This window comes from Dunckerocampus dactyliophorus, chromosome 5 (genome assembly GCF_027744805.1).
Source record: "Dunckerocampus dactyliophorus isolate RoL2022-P2 chromosome 5, RoL_Ddac_1.1, whole genome shotgun sequence".
NCBI classification, from domain to species: Eukaryota; Metazoa; Chordata; class Actinopteri; order Syngnathiformes; family Syngnathidae; genus Dunckerocampus; species Dunckerocampus dactyliophorus.
Genome location: NC_072823.1, coordinates 12,517,110 through 12,538,756, shown reverse-complemented (window position 1 = coordinate 12,538,756; position 21,647 = coordinate 12,517,110). Strand labels below are relative to the sequence as shown.

The following is a 21,647-nucleotide window of genomic DNA, read 5'->3' as shown; positions in this document are numbered from 1 at the left end:
GCAAAATGACTTTGTGATGTCTTTGGTCGCCAGTCAATCACAGAGTACATATAGACATACATCACAACCATTCACACCATAGTGGGGGTAATAAGTATTAGCATTTGCATCACTTTTATGGTAGGTTTGTTTTTTGTACTTCATTATTTCAGACAAGGATTGGGAGAATATGAAGTGGTCAAATGAGACCAAAATTGATCTCTTTGTTATCAATTCAACTCGAATTTTGGAGGCAGAGAAAAGCTGAATATGACCCCAAGAAAAACATGGAGGTGGAAACATTCAGATTTGGGGCTGATTATCTGCTTAAGGGTTCAGGAAGACTTCACCGCACTGAGGGGCTGATGAATGGGGCCATGCACCATAGAATCTTGGATGAGGACCTCCTGGCCTGTTCAGAGAACACTAAAGATGGGTTGTGGATGTGAGTCTTCCAGCATGGACAATGACCAAAAACATGTGGCTGATGCAAGAAGAAGAAGCACATTGCGAGTCTCGGGGCCTTAATCCCATAGAAAGTCTCCGGAGGAAGCTGAAACTTTGAGTTGCCAAGCAGCAGCCCCAAAACATTCTTGGACTGGACTGCATTTATAAAGAATGAGCCAAAATCCCTCCTGTGTGCAACAAACTTGATTTCATTTGGGCATTTTTATTTAGATTTTTTTTCCTGTAACATTTGTCTCTGTTAAAATAATGCTGCCATAAAAGGACTGTTAATGTATTTGTAAAGGGGTAAACTTAACAAATGTAGCCGTAATTATTTCCCCAACTGTATGGGCAACTTAAAGTGCAGTTAACGCAACATGCATGTTTTTGGACTGTGGGAGGAAACCGGAATACTTAAAGAAAGCCCACTTAGAGGTCCAGGTTGCAATTCAAACGCAGAACGTCTGGTCTCTGAGGCAGACATATGAACCACCTTGCAGCCAATAACTTATCGATGTGTGACATAAAACAGTTTACTGTGTGGTCAGCACTGCTAAATATGGATATCATTCATACAGTTGGGACAAATCCTGGTACCTTTTAGAAGCAGGGTACAGTTCCACTGTCACCACCTCGATGCCATTCCATGCAGCCACACTGACGCCACAGAAGAGACACTGTAAAGCGATGATTGCTGATTGGGTGAAGCTCAGGAACAATAAAAAGGTACAGCCCGCGGAGATCAGCATGGAGCCACCTGGGTAAACGCAGTAAGCATATCTATTACAAAATATCAAAGTAGCTCTTGCATCCTGAAAAAATGTTGGACACCCGTATTCTATTCTATGTAGATTTTGAATTTGTCAGTTATAGGTGAAATTAAAATTAGATGGTTGTAATTGTTACATTATTGAGGTATAGTGACGATAAAATTAACCTTGGACCCTGTTTGGTGTCTTGTTCATTTGATGATTTAATTTAATCAATTTAAAAAAGGACACAAAAACCTGCCACGAGTATCATGGTTTTATTGAGTGGCTCTAATATTAACAGCAATTGCATTCTGTAAAATGATTTACAGTGGAAGTCATTGGTGATGTGCCGTGTGCAAAATATGCACACAATTTCTGCTACACAAATAATATTGACAAAATACAGGAACTTTGGAAACCCAATAACAATCGTTACCTTTCGTTTCCGCCCCCATCACACATTTTAAATAGCGTGAGAAGCGCCTTGAGCGCCTTCTGTTTTGCTTGTAACACACAACAGCTGCGAAACAAAAAGCTAGGCTATAGACATGGGGCCAAATTAGTCCACGTGAATAAAACGTTATTGAGTTAATTATGTATTGATATCTAAAATCATGTGGTGTCCAAATCATCACGATTGCTATCACGGACATGAATATTTTGGGAGTGCAAGGTATTATTTGCCACTATTTTTTCAGGAAATTAACATTGGGCAGTTATCTTTTTACATGTTTTTTATGATGTGGGCACTGCAAAAAAAAGTTTTGAGTGCACCACAACTTTAAATTTTGACTCCCGCAGGTTTGGAGAAGGGGTCCAATATTTGTAACACAATGTGGTCAAACATCTTTTTTTATATGACCTCTTAATCTCATAGGATATTTACGGTACAAATACAATATAGAGCACAATAAACATCACCTATAATCCTGACTCTGCCAATCTTCTCCATGAAGAGGGCAGAGATGATGTTGCCAGGCAACACAGCCAGACTGCCGAGGAAGCTGACCAAATATATGAGGACGTCATTCTCTTCAACAGTGTCAAGGTGGCAGCCACGTTTGTTGTGCTCAAAGGTGTTGTTTTCCATTTTACAGTCAATGAACTTCTTCTTCAGGTCTGCAGAACATAGGAAGACGATCACACGTGAGGCGGACGATATTGTAGAAGATAAGGGTGTAATGCATACTAGCTACAGTAACTGGACAAAAAGAATATTTGCAGCTAAGTCGGTGTATCTGTGGGCATGTCTGTCCTTTATCCAGAAGGACAGTGATAGCAGAAGTCATTTGTAGACGTATTATAATTGCATTGTCCACATACAGATACACACACAGATTCCTGTCATGTTTTATTCAAGGGCATTAAATGATCAAACAGTGTTGTCACTTGGGCGTTTTAAACAACACAGCAAGTGAGTGGAGTTTTTCTACTACCTTCAATGAAGCTGAGCTCAAACCAACCTGAGCTGCTCCATCCGAACCCACCTGTATTGGTGAAGAACGTGTTGCGTATGGTGCAGTTCTCAAACACCGTGTCAGTGGACCTGATGTCCTCAAAGTGACAGTCTTCAAACAATGAGTCCTCAAACTTGACTGACTTCAGCTCTATTTTGATGAACCTATGGGTATGGGATGGGATACAAAAACAAGCCAACAGACAAAGAAAACATGGACTCCGACTTCTATTGCTGGGGCTTTGCAGAATGAGCAGAATGGTCTCAGTAATACATAGCAGTCGATCTCTACTGGATAGTACTGCTACGGAAACAAGCTTTGCCGCACGTGAACGCCACATTTAAAAATGGCAGCATGATGGTCTACACAGCCTCCAAGCGGAAAACTTGTTTGGAACCTTTTACTGTGTTATAGTGAAGTCCCATTCTGTCTGATTTGATTCTGCACATAGCATAGAAGTCAAGTCATATACAGTAGTAGTGGTTACATACTGTATATGGAAAACTGTGTTATATGTCATTATATTGATGATGCAGAATGCAGCTACAGATCCCCAGCCATATGAGTATTTTAAACAGCATTACTCACAGTTGATCATCATATCACAGTTCATCCACCTTACACGGGTGGCGTTTCAAGATGCATCATTTAGACAGCATGTTTACTGCACAGGTGTGCCACAATAAAAGGCCACTCCAAAATGTGCAGTTTAACTGCATTAAACCAGTCGGTATCTGGCGTGACTACTGTTAGCCTCAAATGCTGTACAGTATATGCCGATCCAAAGCATCCCAAACATGCACGTGATTAAACCTTCATCAATTTCACAACTGCAGTAAAAAATGCAAAATCACCAATATGCAGCTATTGTGTCTCATACACATAAGCACAGCATGCACGTTGTGATACCGACAAATGAAATGGATGATATGCCGCATTAGTCCTTGTGTAATCAGCACAAGGTTCTAGTGATGCTGTTCAAATGCAAAGGCAGGAAATGCTGATACCGCCACATATATAATGCAGCAGATGCACGCATCCCATTAAGATTATTTACAGTACATTGACTGCGCAGGATTATGCAGAGAACGTGGAAGGAAATTAAGTTCAACACTTTAATATTCATCCACTCAGTGTAAACAGACTCCCTCTATGATTGTATCATTATATTTGCCTATGTATGAATCAGGAATGAAATAAGTTTAGTGTCCAGAGGGTGGCAAAGTGGCACCTACTTGTCATGGATGTATTCCCCTTCTTTATGGACTTGGTTCTCCAAGGAAAAGTTGAAATGAAAGTTCTCTACTTTTTCTTTATGGAACACCTAAAAACATCAACCGGAGGCATCATTATTTTGTGTGTGTACATCGATGTTATTTGCATACCTTATGCTGTATATATTTTTCATTTGGGGGTATTGAGGTGAAAATGTGATCACGGCTAATAAAACCTACAATTGTGACAATAATTTACGTAAGGTAATAACACCACACACATTACCTTGACTTTTAACTGATACTCTTCATACTGAAGGTGCTTGATCATGTCTGGGAACCACACAGAAAGGCCATAGTAACTGTGACAAGACAGTGTGACATGAAGGCATATGTGAGTTGCTTTGAAATGCAATGACTGCAAAGACGGTACAATGTGAGCTAACCTGAAAGCCATGCAGAACCAGATAATGGCCATGAAGAGAGTAGCAAACCTCAGTTCAGCAGACAAGAGAGATACGACGTTCCTCACCACCTGGGACCGGAACACAAGCACACGTTCCATATGTGTCTCGCTACAGCCTTCCATGTTGAGGTTGCTCTCCTGTACTGGTTGTGACGTTCATACCAGTTTACAGAGTGTAAGGGAGCGGACTGCCCATCGTTGCACAGCTGTTCCTGTTGCACTTTGGATCTCGATTAACTCATCCTCTGCTGTTTTAGGAGCCTTGATGTGTGTAACCTAAAGGAAAGCAAAAAACAAGTAGCCGTAAACAAAATGCTGTGTGATCTTTATTCAACTACCAATGAAAATCCCAACATCGCCAATTGTTTTTTTTTCAACAAATTAGAAGCAAATGCTGTTTTGTTTTTATTAGGAATCAGACTATTGTCATGAAAATGAGACTTTTGAAAAAAATATATATATTTTTTTCGACTGATAATGACATCGACGGTGAGTGATGACGCGCTCCACACAGCAACAAGCTTGCTATACTGAGCGTATGTCCGCAGTCTGGAATGATTTCCAAGTTTGACCTTTGGATTGTAAATACAGTCGTCCCTCGCTACATCGTGGTTCGAATATCACTCCCTCGCTCTATTACGTTTTTTTTCAAGAATTAATTCATTCATACATGATCACTGTTTTGTGGTTGACTAGGATCTATTATTAGTAAAAAATATTGACAGACAAGTTATAAATAGTATTCTGGTCACTAGCTGTCGGTAAGTAAATTGGAGAGGCTAACTAGTTTGCTCGGCAGCTTGCTATGCTAGCAGCGTCCGTCTCTTATGTCCCTGCAGTGGCCCTGTAGCCTAATCTGGTGTAAAAAAAGAACTATAGGAGTGTAAAGGTGACTATAAGGGTGTTATTTCACGTCTACAGGGCTCTAATAATGGTAACAGCCGTATTTAGAAAGTCATTAACAGGTTTTCTATGCTCTAACAATGAAAGTATTATGCTTATTAATATTAAATCTTACTTCGCAGAAATTCACTTATCGCGGTAGGGTCTGGAGCCAATTAACCGTGATAAACAAGGGATAACTATGCAATTTGCAATGAAAGTGCTGATTATGCAAGGCTTCTGCCTTTTATACTTCTAATCTAATCTGTTTCCATCATGCTGCATTCATGTCTGGCATGCTAAATGAGCCCAGTTTATGATTTGATTGGATTAGTTGACAGTTTCATACTTTGCACTTTGCACAATTGCAGCTCAATGGTCGAGTCCGGGATGTCGTCATTAAAGGAAAACTGCACTTTTTTTGTAATTTTGCCCATCATACACAATCCTTATGTGAGACATGAACACATATGTCTTTCTCTTTTCTGTGCATTATAAAAATATAAAAACAGCTAAAAGAAAAGATGCAGCTAAGAATGAACTTAATGGGAATCACCTATTCCGCCTATAAAGTCTTCTGAAACAACGCCAACAATGCTGCATTTACATATAACAAGTAAGTGCACCTTGCAACTTAACAGCCTTGTTATTTCCACACCACACTAGCTGGCTAGCGACTAGCAAAAGGTAACGCGACACACTGGAAGTGACACTGCTGCTGTGTTTTTGTTTTTCCATCCATCTTCTATGCCACTTACTAGGGTCACGGGTATGCTGGGGTCTATCCCAGACTGGTCGCCAGCCAATCGTAGGTGTGTGGAATGTGGGAGGAAACCGGAGTACCCGGAGAAAAACCACACACACACAGGGAGAATATGCAAACTCCACACAAGAAAGCCCAACGGAGATTCGAACCCAGATCTCCTAACTGTGTGGCCAACATGCTACCCAACAGGCCACCGTGCGGCTGTATTTTTCTTTTTGAGTTGTGAAAAGTTAATGCTAGGTGTAGGCGTTCGTTTCTATGTTGCTATGTGAGATCAATGCACCCAGGAAGGAAGTTTGGGTACTGCTTAAAATGCCAAACCAAAATATGGCAAAATACTGTAAGTATTACATGTTATCATGTATGTGCCTGTCACTACATGGTCACATGATGTACAGTATATAAAACCATAAAACCTTGTTGGAGGTTTTTGGAGGTGGTGGCAGTGTAGGTGTGCCCCATTACGTGTACTAATGAGCTGCCTCTTTTTATGAATTTTTACATCTTTAGAATGCCCAGAAAAGAGAAAGACTTGTGCTCATGTCTTACATAAGGATTGTGGATGATGGGCAAAATTCTCAAAAGAGTGCAGTTTTAGCTCTATGTACTCACAGTGAAGACTTTTTCTGGCTGTCCTTTGGCCCTCCAGTTAGTGTCGTGGACCTGCTTCAGAATCATCCATGCCTCATCATGCTTGGCATTCTGCTCCAAACACATTGGCAATGTGATAAAAACTCACTCAGTCACACCAGTCATCCTCAGATTCTAACTGTATTATGGGAATTTAAGGAAAAACCTCAGGCCTCACCTCAAGCAGGAAACGCGGGCTCTCAGGCATGAAAGTAAGTCCGATCAGAGAGGCTATGGCAGGAAGAGCCGCAACCAGAACAAATAACCTCCAGCTGTGAAACTGGAACTCTGTGCCCATGCTGAACCCCCAACCTGCACAAATACATTTACAAACATTTATGACGAGGTGAATGCACTGACATTTGGACTTGTGTTGAGCAATCAACAACGTCATTTAATACCATTACATTGTGTTCTTACCATATCTGGGAATAATTCCCCAGGCAGTGAAAGAGGCGTAAATCCCACCGATCATCCAGAACATACACAACCAGGACAGATGCTCTCCTCGCTTGTCCATCTGAAGGAACTCAGAGAAGTACGAATAGACGATTGGCACTGTGCCACCAATGCTGAAAGGGAGATGCAGTTGTTTAATTACAGCTGGTACAACCACAGAATTGGCATTCAACTTTTTTTTCTTCACAGAGAAAAAATATCTAAAGTAAAAAAGTAATACATTTCAGAAGAAAAAACAACATTATAATTCAAAGACATGGGGTGGTTGTAGATTATAGCGATGTCATTAATCTAATTTAGTAACAAAGTGGGACACTCGCAACATAAACATGCAAAAACTTCTAACTACAGTATGTTATTTTTGGACTAAAATAATGGCCCATATTTCCAAAACTGGTATGCATTTTCATAAAATTTTATTTAGTTATTTACAAATGTATTTTTTTTGTGTGTGTGTATATTTTATCATTGCGCCTGAAAGGTTTCCTCGGCCCAGTTCGGCCTGGTGGTTGGGGACCCCTGGGCTAGAGTACTGTAACGGCCTTCTCACCGGGCTCTCCAAACGAGCTATAAAACAGCTTCAGTACATCCAAAATGCTGCTGGCTAAAACCAGGAAATATGACCATATTAGTCCAGTACTCAGGTCTCTGCACTGGCTTCCCGTCGCTCAGAGAATAGACTTCAAAACAGCTCTGCTTGCGTACAAGTCTTTTCATGGTGTTGCACCAAAGTACACCTCTGACATGTTAGTGGCACATAAATCATCTTGGGCTCTGAGAAGCTCAGGCCGGCGTCTCCTGCAGACGTCCGGAGTCAGGAGTAAACACGGTGTTGCTGCGTTTCAGTTTTATGCTGCCAAAGTCTGGAACAGTCTTTCAGAAGATGTGCAATGTTCAAATCCAGGCTGAAAAGAGTTCTATTGAACTGTGCATACGACAACTGAAAGTATTTGCACTTTTCAATTTTTATTTATTTTTAATTTTTTGGTTATATGTAATGATTTTAGAGTGATTTTCTGTTTTATGGAATGATTTTATGAAGTGATTTTACCCTTCTTCTCTGCAAAGCACTTTGAATTAGCTTGTGTACAAATTGTACTCTATAAATAAACTTGCCGTGCCTTGCCTAAAAGAAATAGATATACACATGAAGATCCATGACAACAAGACAGTGAGGCAGGCCATGACAATCTCCACCGACAAGACATGTATTGATGTGGTGCAAGCTGTTTGTGGCTGGGAATCATACACATTGTGCTGTGACCTGATTTCTGAGTGTGCGAATCCCAGCGGAATTGTGTTATTCTGAGCTTAAGCACTGTGCTTGGTCTTGCAGTGGAACATCAGTCTGTGCACATGGAGTTTTAAATAAATGATATGAGCTTCACAGTACCAAGATTCAAGATTCAAGATTCAAGAGTTTTATTGTCATGTGCATGGTAAAACAGCAGTTATACCATGCAATGAAAATCTTCTTCTGTTCATACTCCCAAGAAAAGAAAGGAAACACAAGAAAGAATAAGAACATAAGAAACATAAACACATAAACATATATACCAATAAATTAAGCAACAACAACAGAAGAGACATTAATACAAGCAAATAATACAAATAAATAAATAAATAAATAAATAAATAAATAAATAAATAAAGTGCTATGAGTGTGTGCGTGTGTTGCGTGCGGCGTGTGCGAGTGCTTCGTTGAGAAGCCTGATGGCCTGTGGGTAAAAGCTGTTTGCCAGCCTTGTGGTCCTGGACTTCAAACTCCTGTAGCGTCTGCCTGACGGTAGGAGTGTGAATAATGAGTGTTGTGGATGTGTGCTGTCCTTGATGACCTGGTCTCACAACACCCAACAAATTATGAAGAAGTCCCAAAGGAGACTGTACTTCCTGAGAAGACTGAGGAAATTTGGCATGTCCACCACAATCCTGAGTTGCTTCTACAGATGCACTATCGAAAGTGTCCTTACCGCCTCCATCACTGTTTGGTACGGTAACTGTACAACACGTGATAGGAAGGCACTCCAGCGGGTGATCAAGACCTCACAGAACATTGTTGGGGCAGCCCTCCCCTCACTGCAAGACATTTATAAATCTAGAGTCCTACGAAGTGGGTACATGGATAAATGAAAATAAAGCCATGCATCCAAAAAAAAATCTTCAGAAAAAGCTATGATGGTATGATGTTAACATGCTCTATACTTTAAATGCCATAATAATCACATTGCTACATTTATTACTGTCTTCATAGCTCTTGGATCTCAGTAGTGCCTAATTTACATGTGTATTTCCATCGCATGTATTTTATGGTACCTCTGCAAAGTGCTAGAAGTCCAGTTAGTTTATATGTTGCTCTGTTTGTGAGCAACTCGACGGGTAAGATAGGTACATGTTGACCTCACAGAAACCCTTTCCAGACTTTCACAATGTGTTCAATTGTGTATTTTCTATGTGCATGTAGGGTTGAAAATGGTCAAAAACAAAGCTTCATCCAGATCTTACTCAGATTTAGCATTTGACAGAAATGTAAAGTTATTTCAATCTGTGGAATGGGCAGTGAGTCAAAAAGCAGTCAAAAAATGCAAGGGGAAATGCAAGGTAAGGAAGCAACAAGCGTCACTTCACCTCACCTCAGATTTCCACTGTGTTGATACCTCAAATTGTCGTGTGCCTGTGTAGTGTGTTTGTGACACATGGGGCATAAAACAGTGGTGGGAAAGCGAAGCGAGGCAGAGAGTACTGAACCGTACTGAAGGGGCAGATGTGAGCCCAACAAGGTACTTCTTTTATGCAGAACTCATCTTTTGGGTGCATGTACAGTACAGTGGGTCCTCGCAAAATTACCACATTCCCGGAGGGTCCCAGAAATTTTTTTTGACAAATTTTGTAATAATAATACACCAAAAATGTACAGCATAAATGTACCATTGATAAAACAATCCAGAATCTTACATGTTTATGGAAAGTCACTATAGTGGCGAGGCATACGGGCGTGTTCGGTGGACAAAATGCGTGCCTGTTGGTTGCTCTCTGGGAGGTGAGGGCACTGATATGATAATACATTTTTTAAAAAATGTTGTCATGATCGACCCGCAAAGTCCCAAAGATCGACTAGTAGCTCACGATCTACGGGTTGGCGACCACTGCTCTAGCGCATAACTCAGATTCATCAGTTCTCATGATCATCATTATCATTTAATAGTGGTGGTTATCTATACACTTGGCAATTTAAAATGTGTCTAATAAAGTGTATGAGGGATAGTTAGGGCTTAAACCTGTGGATTTGTCATTTAGCTTGGTAGCTTCCATTGCAACTCAATAGTGAACAATGGCAATTGAAGAGAGAGGGTTCTGGAGCTGAATCTAATCTAATAATTCCAACAGGCACTTTCACTGCAAAGGTTGATCCAAAATCAAAGGAGAACGTCAACATCAAGCGAGCAGGAGGGTTTAGACGGGTAGGAGCGAGTCATGTGTCAAACATATACATTTTTATGGATGTATCAATTACTCATTGATTTTTGACATTTGCTGGTAGGCGAGGAACGTAACCCCAGAAAAAAGTGGGGATCTACTGTATTTGTATATCTGATGGAATCAGTGCCTCACCAGTCATGAATCTCAATGCACGTCACTGGTAATGGAAGTAGCAAACGGATAGTTACCCGATGCCTGACAGCAGCCTGAAGAAGAGGAAGAAGCCATAGCTTTGTGCAAACGAGGACAGGAATACAAAGATGCAGTTGATAGCTAATGCCACAACCAAACAGCGTCGACGGCCAACTTTGTCCGCCAGACCACCCCACACGAACGCGCCGACCATCATACTGAGGAAGACAACCAGACCTGCAGAAGGAAACGGAAGCAGTAACAAATGCTGCTTAAAGGTGTTTTTGCATGTTACCTCCACGAGTGACAAATCCAACGGCTTAATTCTAACCAATTCCATTTTAGATCACATGAGAAGCAGGGTTCGCATCGTTAACAGATCGACAGAGACAACCAGTACTCCTTACTTTCACGCCTAAGGGCAAAAAGTCATCCATCAACCCAAGAGGCCACATTTATTCATTATAGTGGGTGTTCATTTACACAACTACAGAGAGTATTAGTCTTTTAGTGTCTAATGGGGGTAGGACATTTTTCCCATTGATTTTTTTTTTTTCTGACCCAAAAAGCATTTGCTCAAAGCCAGGTGGTTCTGGTTTTGAATGCCCAAATGACTGACTCGCATAAGGCGACTCTGGAACAAACCCCAGTGTGCAGATGGCTATACAACAGGGGGGAGCAGTGGGAGTAATTTCATAAAGTTGCCTCCTTTTATTTTGCATGTATGTTATTGAATTAACAACATGCAAACACATGAAAATAATTCCTATGAATGTCACAGTCTAGAAATAATGCGTAGACTAAATTTATGAATATAGAATCTATGTCGAATGTCGAATAGATCATGTTGGCTGCACTGCATGCAGCACTTTCTTTGCGCCGCCCATATTTCTTCATTTCACCACTCCATTCGCCCTCTCCTCATCCCAAGCCCGGCTAAATCATTCACACACTCTTGTTTTCTACGCATTCCCCCTTCTGCTCTGTGCTGCTATTTATTTTCTGTATTGTTATTAGTCTTCCTGTTTAGTTGCTTCGCCTTTCTCCCCCTAAATATTTGCTTGGACTTCACCACCCTAATTTTGACTTAAAGTTCTACATATGAAAAATGTACAAGCATGTGCTCTTTCACTTCTCAGCAGACACTGCATAACCTGCAGCATACAAATAAGCAACTAGAACATATGCAGAGCAATAAATATGCGGAGCAATAAAGACACCTTGTCGGTCACCGCAAGCTATCTCCAGCTGCAAGCTGATCATTTTTGCCTCCTCGGTGCCCACTAGATAGTGTGCCTCATCAGTACTGCACATTATTGACATTTACTATGATTCCTGTATGTGTAGTAAAGTGTTTTTTATGTGATAAAACTGCTCAAATCCAATTACACTCCTGATCTAAATTTTAAGTCCAGTTGAAAAATTGCAAGAATTTACATTTTGCTGGATCTGAAGGAGGTTCTGAGCAGTGCTTGGAAATGCACAAAGAAGAAATGGGAGTGAGACAAAAGCAAACAACCATTAAAGTGAAATAAGCTGTTAATCAGCTGATCAAAGGTATTAAAAGACAAAATCTTGGCAAAAATATGGATTCACACTGTCATGATCTGTTGATGGCAAAGACAAAAAAGGCTTTCCCTCTTTGAACGCGGTCGTACTATTGATCGTACTATTGATCTATCATAAGCAAGGCCTCTCGCAGCGTGCCATTATTGCTGAGGTTGGACACACTAAGACAGTCATGTGAGGGTTATGAAAAAAAAAAGTCAAGTGGTAGACCCAAAAAATGTCACCGGCCCCGAGCTGGAGGATTCGATTGACTGTTCGTCGAGGAATGGGACTATCCTCAGCCCAAATGGTGCTGAGTGCAGTCCAATAACCATCAGACGGCATCTGCGAGAGAAGGGTTTTAAGAAGACATCTTCAAAGGCCTCGTCTCCTTCAACACCACAAAATTGCTGTTTGGAATTTGCACAACAGCACCAAAAACGGTACACTGAAAGGTGGAAGAAAGTTTTATTCTCTGATGAGAGAAAATGTGACCTTCACGGTCCTGATGGCTTCCAACGTTACTAGCATGACAAGGAGATCCCACCTGAGATGTTTTCCACACAGCACAGTGGAGGGGGCGCCATCATGATCAGGGGTGCTCTTTCCTTCAATGGAACAATGGAGCTTGGGGTTGTGCATGGGTGTCAAACGGCTGATGGCTTTGTGGAGATGTTGCAGGGGGCATCCCTCATGACTGCCCTCGTTGGTGAGGTAATGACTAGGTTTTTCAACAGGGCAAGGCTGCAGTTCAACATGCCTGCCTGACAAAGGACTTCTTCCAGAGGAATAACCTCACTCTTTTGGACAATCCTGTGCGTTGCCCTCACCTAAATCCAATTGAGAACATTTGGATGGTAGGGGAAGTTTACAATAATGGACATCAGTTTCAGACAGTGGATGCTCTTCGTGAAGCCATCTTCACCACCTGGAGCAACGTTCCCACTAGCCTACTGGAAAGACTCCCGGAAACAAATTTGGGGCATTAAGCATGCCCAAACAAATTTTTGAGGTGATTAACAAGAATGGCGCAGCTACTCATTAATGAGTCCTTTTCTGAAAATGTTATTTCTATTTTAGAGGGGTTTCGGGGTTTTTTTTAGCTATGGTCTGAAGGTAATTTATTTCAGTTTAATGGTTGTTTGCTATAAATTGCTTACTCAATTTTTTTTTGTTTTCTACTTAGAAGCCTCCTTGTGGTCCAACTGTGCAAAATGTAAATTCTAGTTATTTTCGACCTGTCTTAATATGTTGATCAGGAGTTTCTATCCAAACAAAAAAATAATCTTGAAAGAAATGTTTCATGTATTTTTCATTCAGTCCCCTTTTTTCTGGTGCAATGTTTATTCTGTTTTCCGTGAATATCAGGAAGCTATGCCTTATAACACCTTTGACCCAAAATAAGGGACAAAACCTGAAAGTCTACAAACTCTAAATCATACCTGGAGAAAACGTAATTAATTAAAAGACATGATGATGGGGCTGTGTGTGCAGCTTGTCATTACAACTCCATACAGTAGATGGGATCGTAACTCTGGTTCTTAGCACACCTCATATGCTTAACAGCCTCACCCTGCGCTGCCCAGCCCTGCACATGCCTGGGTTCTATCCTGTGACCACACATTCCCACTGACTGAGAGTCCAGCACACATTGGCTAAAAGCCCAGGCTAACAACTCCACTGACCAGCTAGCCCTTAAGGTGTCTGGGAGTGAGGTTTACTTAACATACATCGCGCCATTGTTGATTTTGTCTACATGAATACATGTTTGTGAGCTCTATCCCTGACTGACATAGGAAATTTGATTGCTACGATCAAGGCGTATATCAAAGGCAGAGATCTAGATCTTGACAATCAAATTTCCTGGTAAATGCTGGGTGTGTCAGTTTGGTGTGACTAAATCAGTAAAATACTTACCCAACATCCCTTTCTCTGCATTGGATAGGCATAGATCCTTTTCTGCAGATGGTAGAACAAAGGCAACCACAAAACATTCGACTCCGTCAGCCATCAGAGCCAGGCCCAGCACCATGAAGAGCATCCACTGGAACTTCCCATGGCCACAGTCCTCCATAATATCCTCATACTGTTCCGATAACTCCTGCAGTTCAGAGACTGCGCCGGCAGCTCGAGATTTAGCCCTGAGATGGGGTGAAAAAGTGCAACAGTTACTGAGGTTAAATCACTCCCAGAGCTATATGAACATTAAATTATCATAAAAACACATTCATGATGTTAATTGTAATAATACAGTTAAAGCTATCAAGATGGCATCACTACAATGTGCATGCGTTGTTACAGTAGAATTGTAAATCCAAATTAAGTAAATTAAATCTCCCACGGCCACCCTTGGCCACTGCTGACTCATAAAACTAAGTAAGACTATAAAAAATATTAGAAACACCCCTTACTTTGAAGTACTGAATAAGCAGACTGGATCGTGTCATTTCCACCAGTCTCACCTTGAAGCTCTCTGTGCAGCCTTCACCTCATCAGGATGTGGTATTCCTTGATATTCTCCTTCGTACATTTGGTCCTCTTCATCATGACCTTCAGTCACATCACTAGCAGCATCCTCTTCCTGCGGAGGGTATTCGGCCTGGTAACCATATCCATCATGACCATCGCCAGCTTCTTCTCCATACGTCCCATAGCTGTCACTGCCACTTTGATGGTATACGTTGTTTTGGTAACGGTCAGCCATGCTGCCTGCTTCTATCTTCTCTGGGCTGACCGAGTTTACACCAAATGGCGTATCTGTATGCTGATGTGTTTTGTGAGATTAATGAGGTTGCTCGACCTCTAGTAATGGAGGTTGCAATATGTGAGATAAACCTTCAGTTAGAGCATGACGAGTAAATGAGTTCAGTCAGAGTCACCTGCCACACTTATTGCACTTGTTGATTTTTTGCAGTCAGTGTGGAATAATGCATGCCTGTCTCATGGCCTAATGTGGGCGACTGCAGTGGAGTATCAGTGACTCGAGTCTGAAACGTGTCTCCAGTGGCCACGCCTAAAAACAGAAACATAATGGTTAGTTCGTTTTCAAAACACAATGAGATTAAAACGATAAAAAGCCATGAAAACACACTTAAATGTATATACCGGTAGTCAAATAGTATATATATATTTCTATATTTACTTTTATGAAGTAAAAAGGCTCAAAGAAGGTATATGTATTTAAAGACAAAGCTGCGTATTATGAGTAGTATCAACATTTCAGCCTTTACAATTCTTTACAATGTGCCTTTTTGCTCTATTTTTCACATTTTTGCAGTTTTTTAGGTTGCTGCAGGCTGCACTTTGGACACCCCTACTCTACAGCCATGACATTCATTTTCCATCCATCCTTTTTCTATGCCGCTTAACCTAATTAGGGTCACGGGGTTATTTTTCGGAATGTGGGAGGAAACTCACGCACGCTATGAAATCATACATTTCAACTTGGGTGAACAAAGCCCAAATATCCTTCTCTCTAATCCAGTTTTCTGTAATCAGTACTGTAGTATACCGTTTTTTGTTTGTCCTGTAGGCGCAAAAAAAGCTTCTTTCCTCAGTCAATACACTCAATTAACCGCTCTTGATCTAACCACATGCATTATACTGTACATTTAAAACATTTTATTATATTTTATAGTTACGGTCGACCCTCACTATAGAACGGTTCGAATATTGCTCCCTAGCTATATCGTGGTTTTTCAAAAAATAGTTAATTCATAAATGATTGCTGTTTCGTGGTTGACTATGGCCTATTCAATTGTAGGGACAAGCATTTATACGAGCATTCAAAGCAATAAAACCCAAAAAGCTAAAATGTTTGAGGGCTTTATGTTGTTTCACCTACCTCTGAAGTGTACATGTTAGCTAGCTTCCCTTTAAAGTGATTAACAGTACAAAGGTACATACTATTTCTATAATGAGATGTCCTACAGATTAGATTTTCCTCTGAAAGTTGTTAACTGAATGACATACAGAAAGTGAAGAGTCAGCAATCACAATGAAGGCTTGAATGAATGAATGGTCCTTGTACAGTGTAGAGTAAGACCCATCTATCTATACATGTCGTCTGAGGGTTTGTCATAATAATTTATTCATGAATTGATTTATCGATCTGCTTGTGTTGTGTTCATTGAGCCCGTTTACATGCAGACGGACACCGGCGCAAACACAGCACGTGCACACATGCACACACGCAGCACAGCTGAGTAAAATAGAAAATGTAATCCCTCCTTGCCAGTCACACATGATAACCACTACTTGATAACCACTACTTTCATAATAGAAATCAACAGCAAGACTCACAAATCCACCAAGTCAAAACCCATCACACACTTGGCAAATGGTAAAAGCATTTTCACTTGTATAGTGCTTTTCTACCTTCAAGGTACTCAAAGCGTTACGACACTGCTACCACATTTGCGTACTGATGACACAGCATAAGGCGCGACTGGGGGTCCGGTATCTTGCCCAAGAATAGATGGAGATGGTCACAGGAGGACGGAGGATCCAACCAGCACAACGACCACTCTTTCAGCTGAGCCATGCCACCTATTGTAGAAATGATCCAGTATGCCTGTTTACATGACCATATACTGTACATCTGATATCTGGGAGTAGTCAGATAATGTAATAATCGGATCTGATGAGGTTACAGGCACTTCAAAAATACAATTAAATGAAAAAATCAGGTTTACATATTGTTGCAGTCAATTTTTTTCCCGTACATATGTTATGACATAAAACTCAAACTTCCTTGGTCTTGTCTTGTTGAACATAGCAACACTACAGTGTTAGTGTTAGCTGTCCTAAAGTATGAGCTAATCGGCAGCATGTCCCTCCCTACACGCAAAATAAGCGCTGTGCGTAGTGCCCCATGTTCCACTTTGCGCAAAGGGAAGCATTCTATGCAAATGCGCAAAGGATGCACATTTCTGCCGTGGGGCATAGAGCACCAAGTCAGCCCGAGGCATGAGAGGAAAACAAAGAGACGAGTAATCCGACACTTTGCTTGTTGCCACAAGGATCGACAACACACAGCAGAATAAGAGACGAAGCTGAATTCACCCAGTCATCTGTCAGTCCCTGGTGGTGTAACGGTACAGCTGCTGCTGGGCCAAATGTGATTTTTTTCACGGGGCCCAGAATTCCTGGCGGCACGACATGATCACTTGAATAATCTGACATCTCCAGAAATTGCGTGAGTGTGCATGTAAATGATTCCATCTGTTCGACCAATCATCTTTCATTATCATTCAATTAGAGTTGAGTACCTATATACTGTATGTTATAATTTAAAGGGCCTTTATTATGTGTGTCAGGCTTATTAAACGCCTTGAAGCTGGTTGATTTCTAATATATAAATATAACAAGTCTGTTGACCGTGTGACTCCCTTTAAAGAGCAACAAATCCCGTCTCTACACTGTTGATGCGATAGAATCCTGTCAGAATCTGGACCCAACAGACAAATGCACTTTCACAACATTCATGCAGCTTTTGAACTGCAGCTAAACACTGACAAGCATGGTATAACAACCTACGTGAGTCCCTATATACTGGCCATTTCAGCACAACAAACAAGTCTTAACTCCACTCACAAAACTCAAACATGTTCAATAACAAACAACACCAGCCAAGTGCATGTAGCCTCCTCCAAACAGCAGGGGATAAAGTTAAGCTGTTAAGTTGTTCATATTTATTAAGGGTAATTCATTCATTCACTAACTTTATCAAGAAATATTGAGCCAACCCAAAAAATGTATTATGATTAATTATATCACAGTAGGATGTTTTGTTCAATGCATTTTATTTTCAAGTGCAAGATTTATTTCAAATACATTGAAGACATTGCTTTTGTTTATTCAAGTTCAGTGCAAAACCCAACGATAAATAACTTTGGAATACTTGAAGATTGCATCTTGTTTAGGAATTTAACCAAAATATTTAGGACTCTATCATAATGCTTGTTTTTATTACGATGTTGGTAAAGAAAATGTCCTGACTAACTGGAGCTCTGAAACTTTTATTTGAGGCCCCCTGATTTACATGGACAGAAAATTAAGGAAGTGATAATGACTTTTTTGATTGACAGTTAACCAGCATTGATCCAACCTTCCAACAACTTGTACAGGCTATTTGCAACCGACAGATGGCCAGCAGGAAATTACATTCTGAACGGCAGCCTCATCAGTTCACCATTGTTACACAGCCTGGCCCAACCATATCTGCCCTCTGTCTTCTCATAACACACACATAATTAATCTGATAGCAGAGTCAGCAGCAGGGCGGTCTATGGGTTTCAACATCTTCAATACAATCACATCAGACTCAGATATAATGGAATGAATATACTTCAAATTGTGACTAATTCCAGGTCGTGTTTACCTCTTTACTAAGTATCATTGTTTATTTGGAAATTCAAAGCAAGAATCATATCTTACATAGAGTAGATACATCGTACATACTAGGTGTCCAAAGTTGGATTAGGATTAGAGTACGTGTACCCCGATTGTAATTGGGGTATATCAATAAAAATGAAAAACAATTAGCGCCTGAACACCTCACGGCGGAAGGAGAACGGAGCAGCAAGGAGACAGAGCATGAGGTTGGTAATTGCTCTGTGTGCATCATATGAAGAAATAAGTAAGTTTGATGATTATTTTGTGCATTAAGAGTGTTTAATTGTGAAGATTTCATTTATACTGGTGTTCTAATCCCCACACAGCGCAGCGGGGAAAACTTGTCACTGTGACTGGGCATTGCCCCTAAAATGAGGCTTTATTGTTGGTTGTATGTTTGTTTGTTTTTTTAAATCAGATACTACATTATTGTGATCGTGAAACATTCCCTTTCAATTTGACATTGAATTAATATGCAGGCTTAAACCATAGCCTTCGTGAGTGGACAAAAAAAAGTGATGCACAAATTCAACTCGTTCAAACGCCTCATGCGGGCAGTTTTTCACTACCGGTGCAGAGAATGGGGGTTCACTTATTTTGCCTATAAAGCCCTCTAAAAAAACATCACTTCATCGCTTCATTTACATGCCGTGACCTGCATATTAACCAAGCCATAGCGGCATTGTTATTGTAGGAGCTAACACAGACGAACCACTTTTCTGACTCTCTCTGCCGTCTGCTCCGACATTTCACCCTCTCTTGCTTCCCGCTCACCTTCTAAAACCTGTGGCTCATCCTCCGTACATCCAGGCTCAAAAAGATACGATTTTGGATCCTCATTTATTCCAAAGTAGTCGTCATTATCGGCTATCACGAAGTTTGCCATGATTAGTTCTGTGCTCTGTGGCATCAATGCGCCCAGGGAAGAAGTTCCAGTAATACTTAAAATGAGCATTGCACGTTATCATGAACTTAATGAACCTGTTACTACATGGTTACAGCATGTATATAAAATGTTGTTGGAGAATTTGGGATGTTCTTGTAGAGGGCTTTATAGGATAGATTAATCCCCATTACCTGCATTGTTAGTGAAGAACTGCCAGCTTGAGGCGGCTATCCAGAACACACAGAAAAGGGAACGATGTGTGTTTTTGTGGAAGATGGGCAAAATTCCAAACAGAGTGTAGTTTTCCTGCAAGATACACAATGCATGACAGTGTAGATTCATAGAGAAAGAAAACTGAAATCAATGGAAAATGAGTGTGTTAACAGAAGATATACAGTACGTGTGGGATCACACCCTTAGTAATTCTGTGTGTAAAATGTGAATGCATGTATCAGCTGCAGTTCATGCTGCTATTTTGTCTGCCTCATCCTTTAATTAGTGGCTCAGGAGATGTGGATGCTTGAACAGATGTTGGGTCAGATTGGAATCTGATGGCTGACTGGTTTTTAAACTTCGTTAGGAATTGTACACAGTAATGCACAAATGCTCTCACACACGCGGTCCGAAAATACTCTTATTGAGCTATCTTCTTGTATAGTGCATGGGGCATGTAAATGTAACACACCCTGTTGCCACCAACAACCGCACTTCAATTGACCCCTGTGAGTGGGGCTGCATGTTCTATCCAGTGGATCTGTTTTGTTTTGATTGTATTTTAAAAATCAGCAGCCATGGTGCTGAAATCCCAAGCTGTACTTCTTGGCCCATTGGAGCACCTAGTCCTGTCTAAAAGAATAATCTTATAATAATCTATAAATACACTGCTGGCTTGATAGTGGGATGCTTCTGAATGGAACATTTGTGTTTGAAAAATATGGTCATCCAGCCTCTTTTTTGGGGAGCTCAAAATGTAGCATGTCTCATCTGAATGGTTGGCAACTCATTGTTCATGCAGTCATTGGACAGGCCACATGCCAATCATTACAGTATGTAGTATGTATGCATAAAAATGGAGCAAAGAAGCCCATGTGATAAATGGCATCTATTTATAGTACATTTTTGCCTTCATGGTACTCAGAGTGCATTTGTTCACCTCGATGTGTTGTGGCAAATACTCCATGTTAGTGCTTATTATTAACTAATAGTGGGGCTTGTCCCCAGAGTGTTTCAGAGTATGAGTGTTGCTCTGCTCCAGCTAACGTTTGGCCTCTACTTACTAGCGCAGCAGACAGATAACAGACTCCAGCTGAGTTCCATTTCAGAGCCGTTACTTTGAAGCACTATGAAACTGAACATACAGCAATAAATGTAAATTATGACTTTCAAACAATTTCTCTGTGGCATCAATGTAAGCAAAATACACTTACGGTAAACAAATGTGCTAGCTGGATGATTATTTGCTTTGGAAATCCCATATACACGCTAGTGATTAGCATTAGTGATTTATATGGCAATTTTGAACAGATATGACAGCTAATTAGACATTTAAATGTGCATTGCACTTAAACAGATGATACATAATAAGCATTACATACTTTCAGGCAAACATTTTCTACGGCTCAACAAGAGACATGACTGGCATATTGCACGTCCCAATATGAATACTGCAAGAGTGGGGGCAAACAATTTCTGTCCCCTTGGGGCGGCATGGCAGAAAATAATTGGGAACCACTACTCCACGGCAACTACTTTTTACTTTTTGTCATCTCCTTTGAGATCAGAGCATCCAAACCATGCCTTTTAATGACCTTGTTTTGTGCGTTGGGTCACAGTCATGCTGGAACAAAAAAGACTTTGCTTGTTCTCACAAAGTTAGAAACATAAGCGGTGTTCACACTTGTGTGCATTTGTCCTCCCATTGTTCACAATTCACCATGGCAATGCCTGCCATTTAGATGGCACACCTGATGAGGCTGAGGACTAGTTTATGCACTTTTTGCACACTAGTTGTGGCTGAAAATGGTTTGGCACAAAATGCCATCCGCCCGCACGACTTATTTACACCTAAGTCAAGTAACGTTTACATCTAGTATACGACAATGTACGCAGGATGCGCATTGTTCCGCGTTGTTTAGGCGCTAATCCGTGAAGCAGTC

General features: G+C 40.8%; 1 protein-coding gene across 4 annotated transcripts in view; it reads right to left on the bottom strand.

Annotated features, from left to right (window-relative positions):
• The window catches only part of LOC129181440 (synaptic vesicle glycoprotein 2B-like), a 39,143-nt gene that overhangs the window by 3,809 nt on the left and 13,687 nt on the right, over window positions 1-21,647 (bottom strand). For 2 of the 4 annotated variants that reach the window (XM_054776655.1, XM_054776652.1), the window contains exons 2-14: window positions 14,672-15,222; window positions 14,127-14,350; window positions 10,718-10,898; window positions 7,014-7,165; window positions 6,772-6,905; window positions 6,576-6,665; window positions 4,478-4,591; window positions 4,296-4,384; window positions 4,136-4,211; window positions 3,871-3,959; window positions 2,666-2,799; window positions 2,100-2,297; window positions 1,024-1,183 (exon numbers count right to left, since the gene is read on the bottom strand). In XM_054776655.1, the coding sequence (XP_054632630.1) occupies window positions 1,024-1,183; window positions 2,100-2,297; window positions 2,666-2,799; window positions 3,871-3,959; window positions 4,136-4,211; window positions 4,296-4,384; window positions 4,478-4,591; window positions 6,576-6,665; window positions 6,772-6,905; window positions 7,014-7,165; window positions 10,718-10,898; window positions 14,127-14,350; window positions 14,672-14,913 (1,883 nt within the window). In that variant the 5' untranslated portion in view covers window positions 14,914-15,222. Of the gene's footprint in view, window positions 1-1,023; window positions 1,184-2,099; window positions 2,298-2,665; window positions 2,800-3,870; window positions 3,960-4,135; window positions 4,212-4,295; window positions 4,385-4,477; window positions 4,592-6,575; window positions 6,666-6,771; window positions 6,906-7,013; window positions 7,166-10,717; window positions 10,899-14,126; window positions 14,351-14,620; window positions 15,223-19,682; window positions 19,798-21,647 lie in introns of those variants that run through there. The other 2 variants (XM_054776654.1, XM_054776656.1) reach the window with 2 other exon arrangements.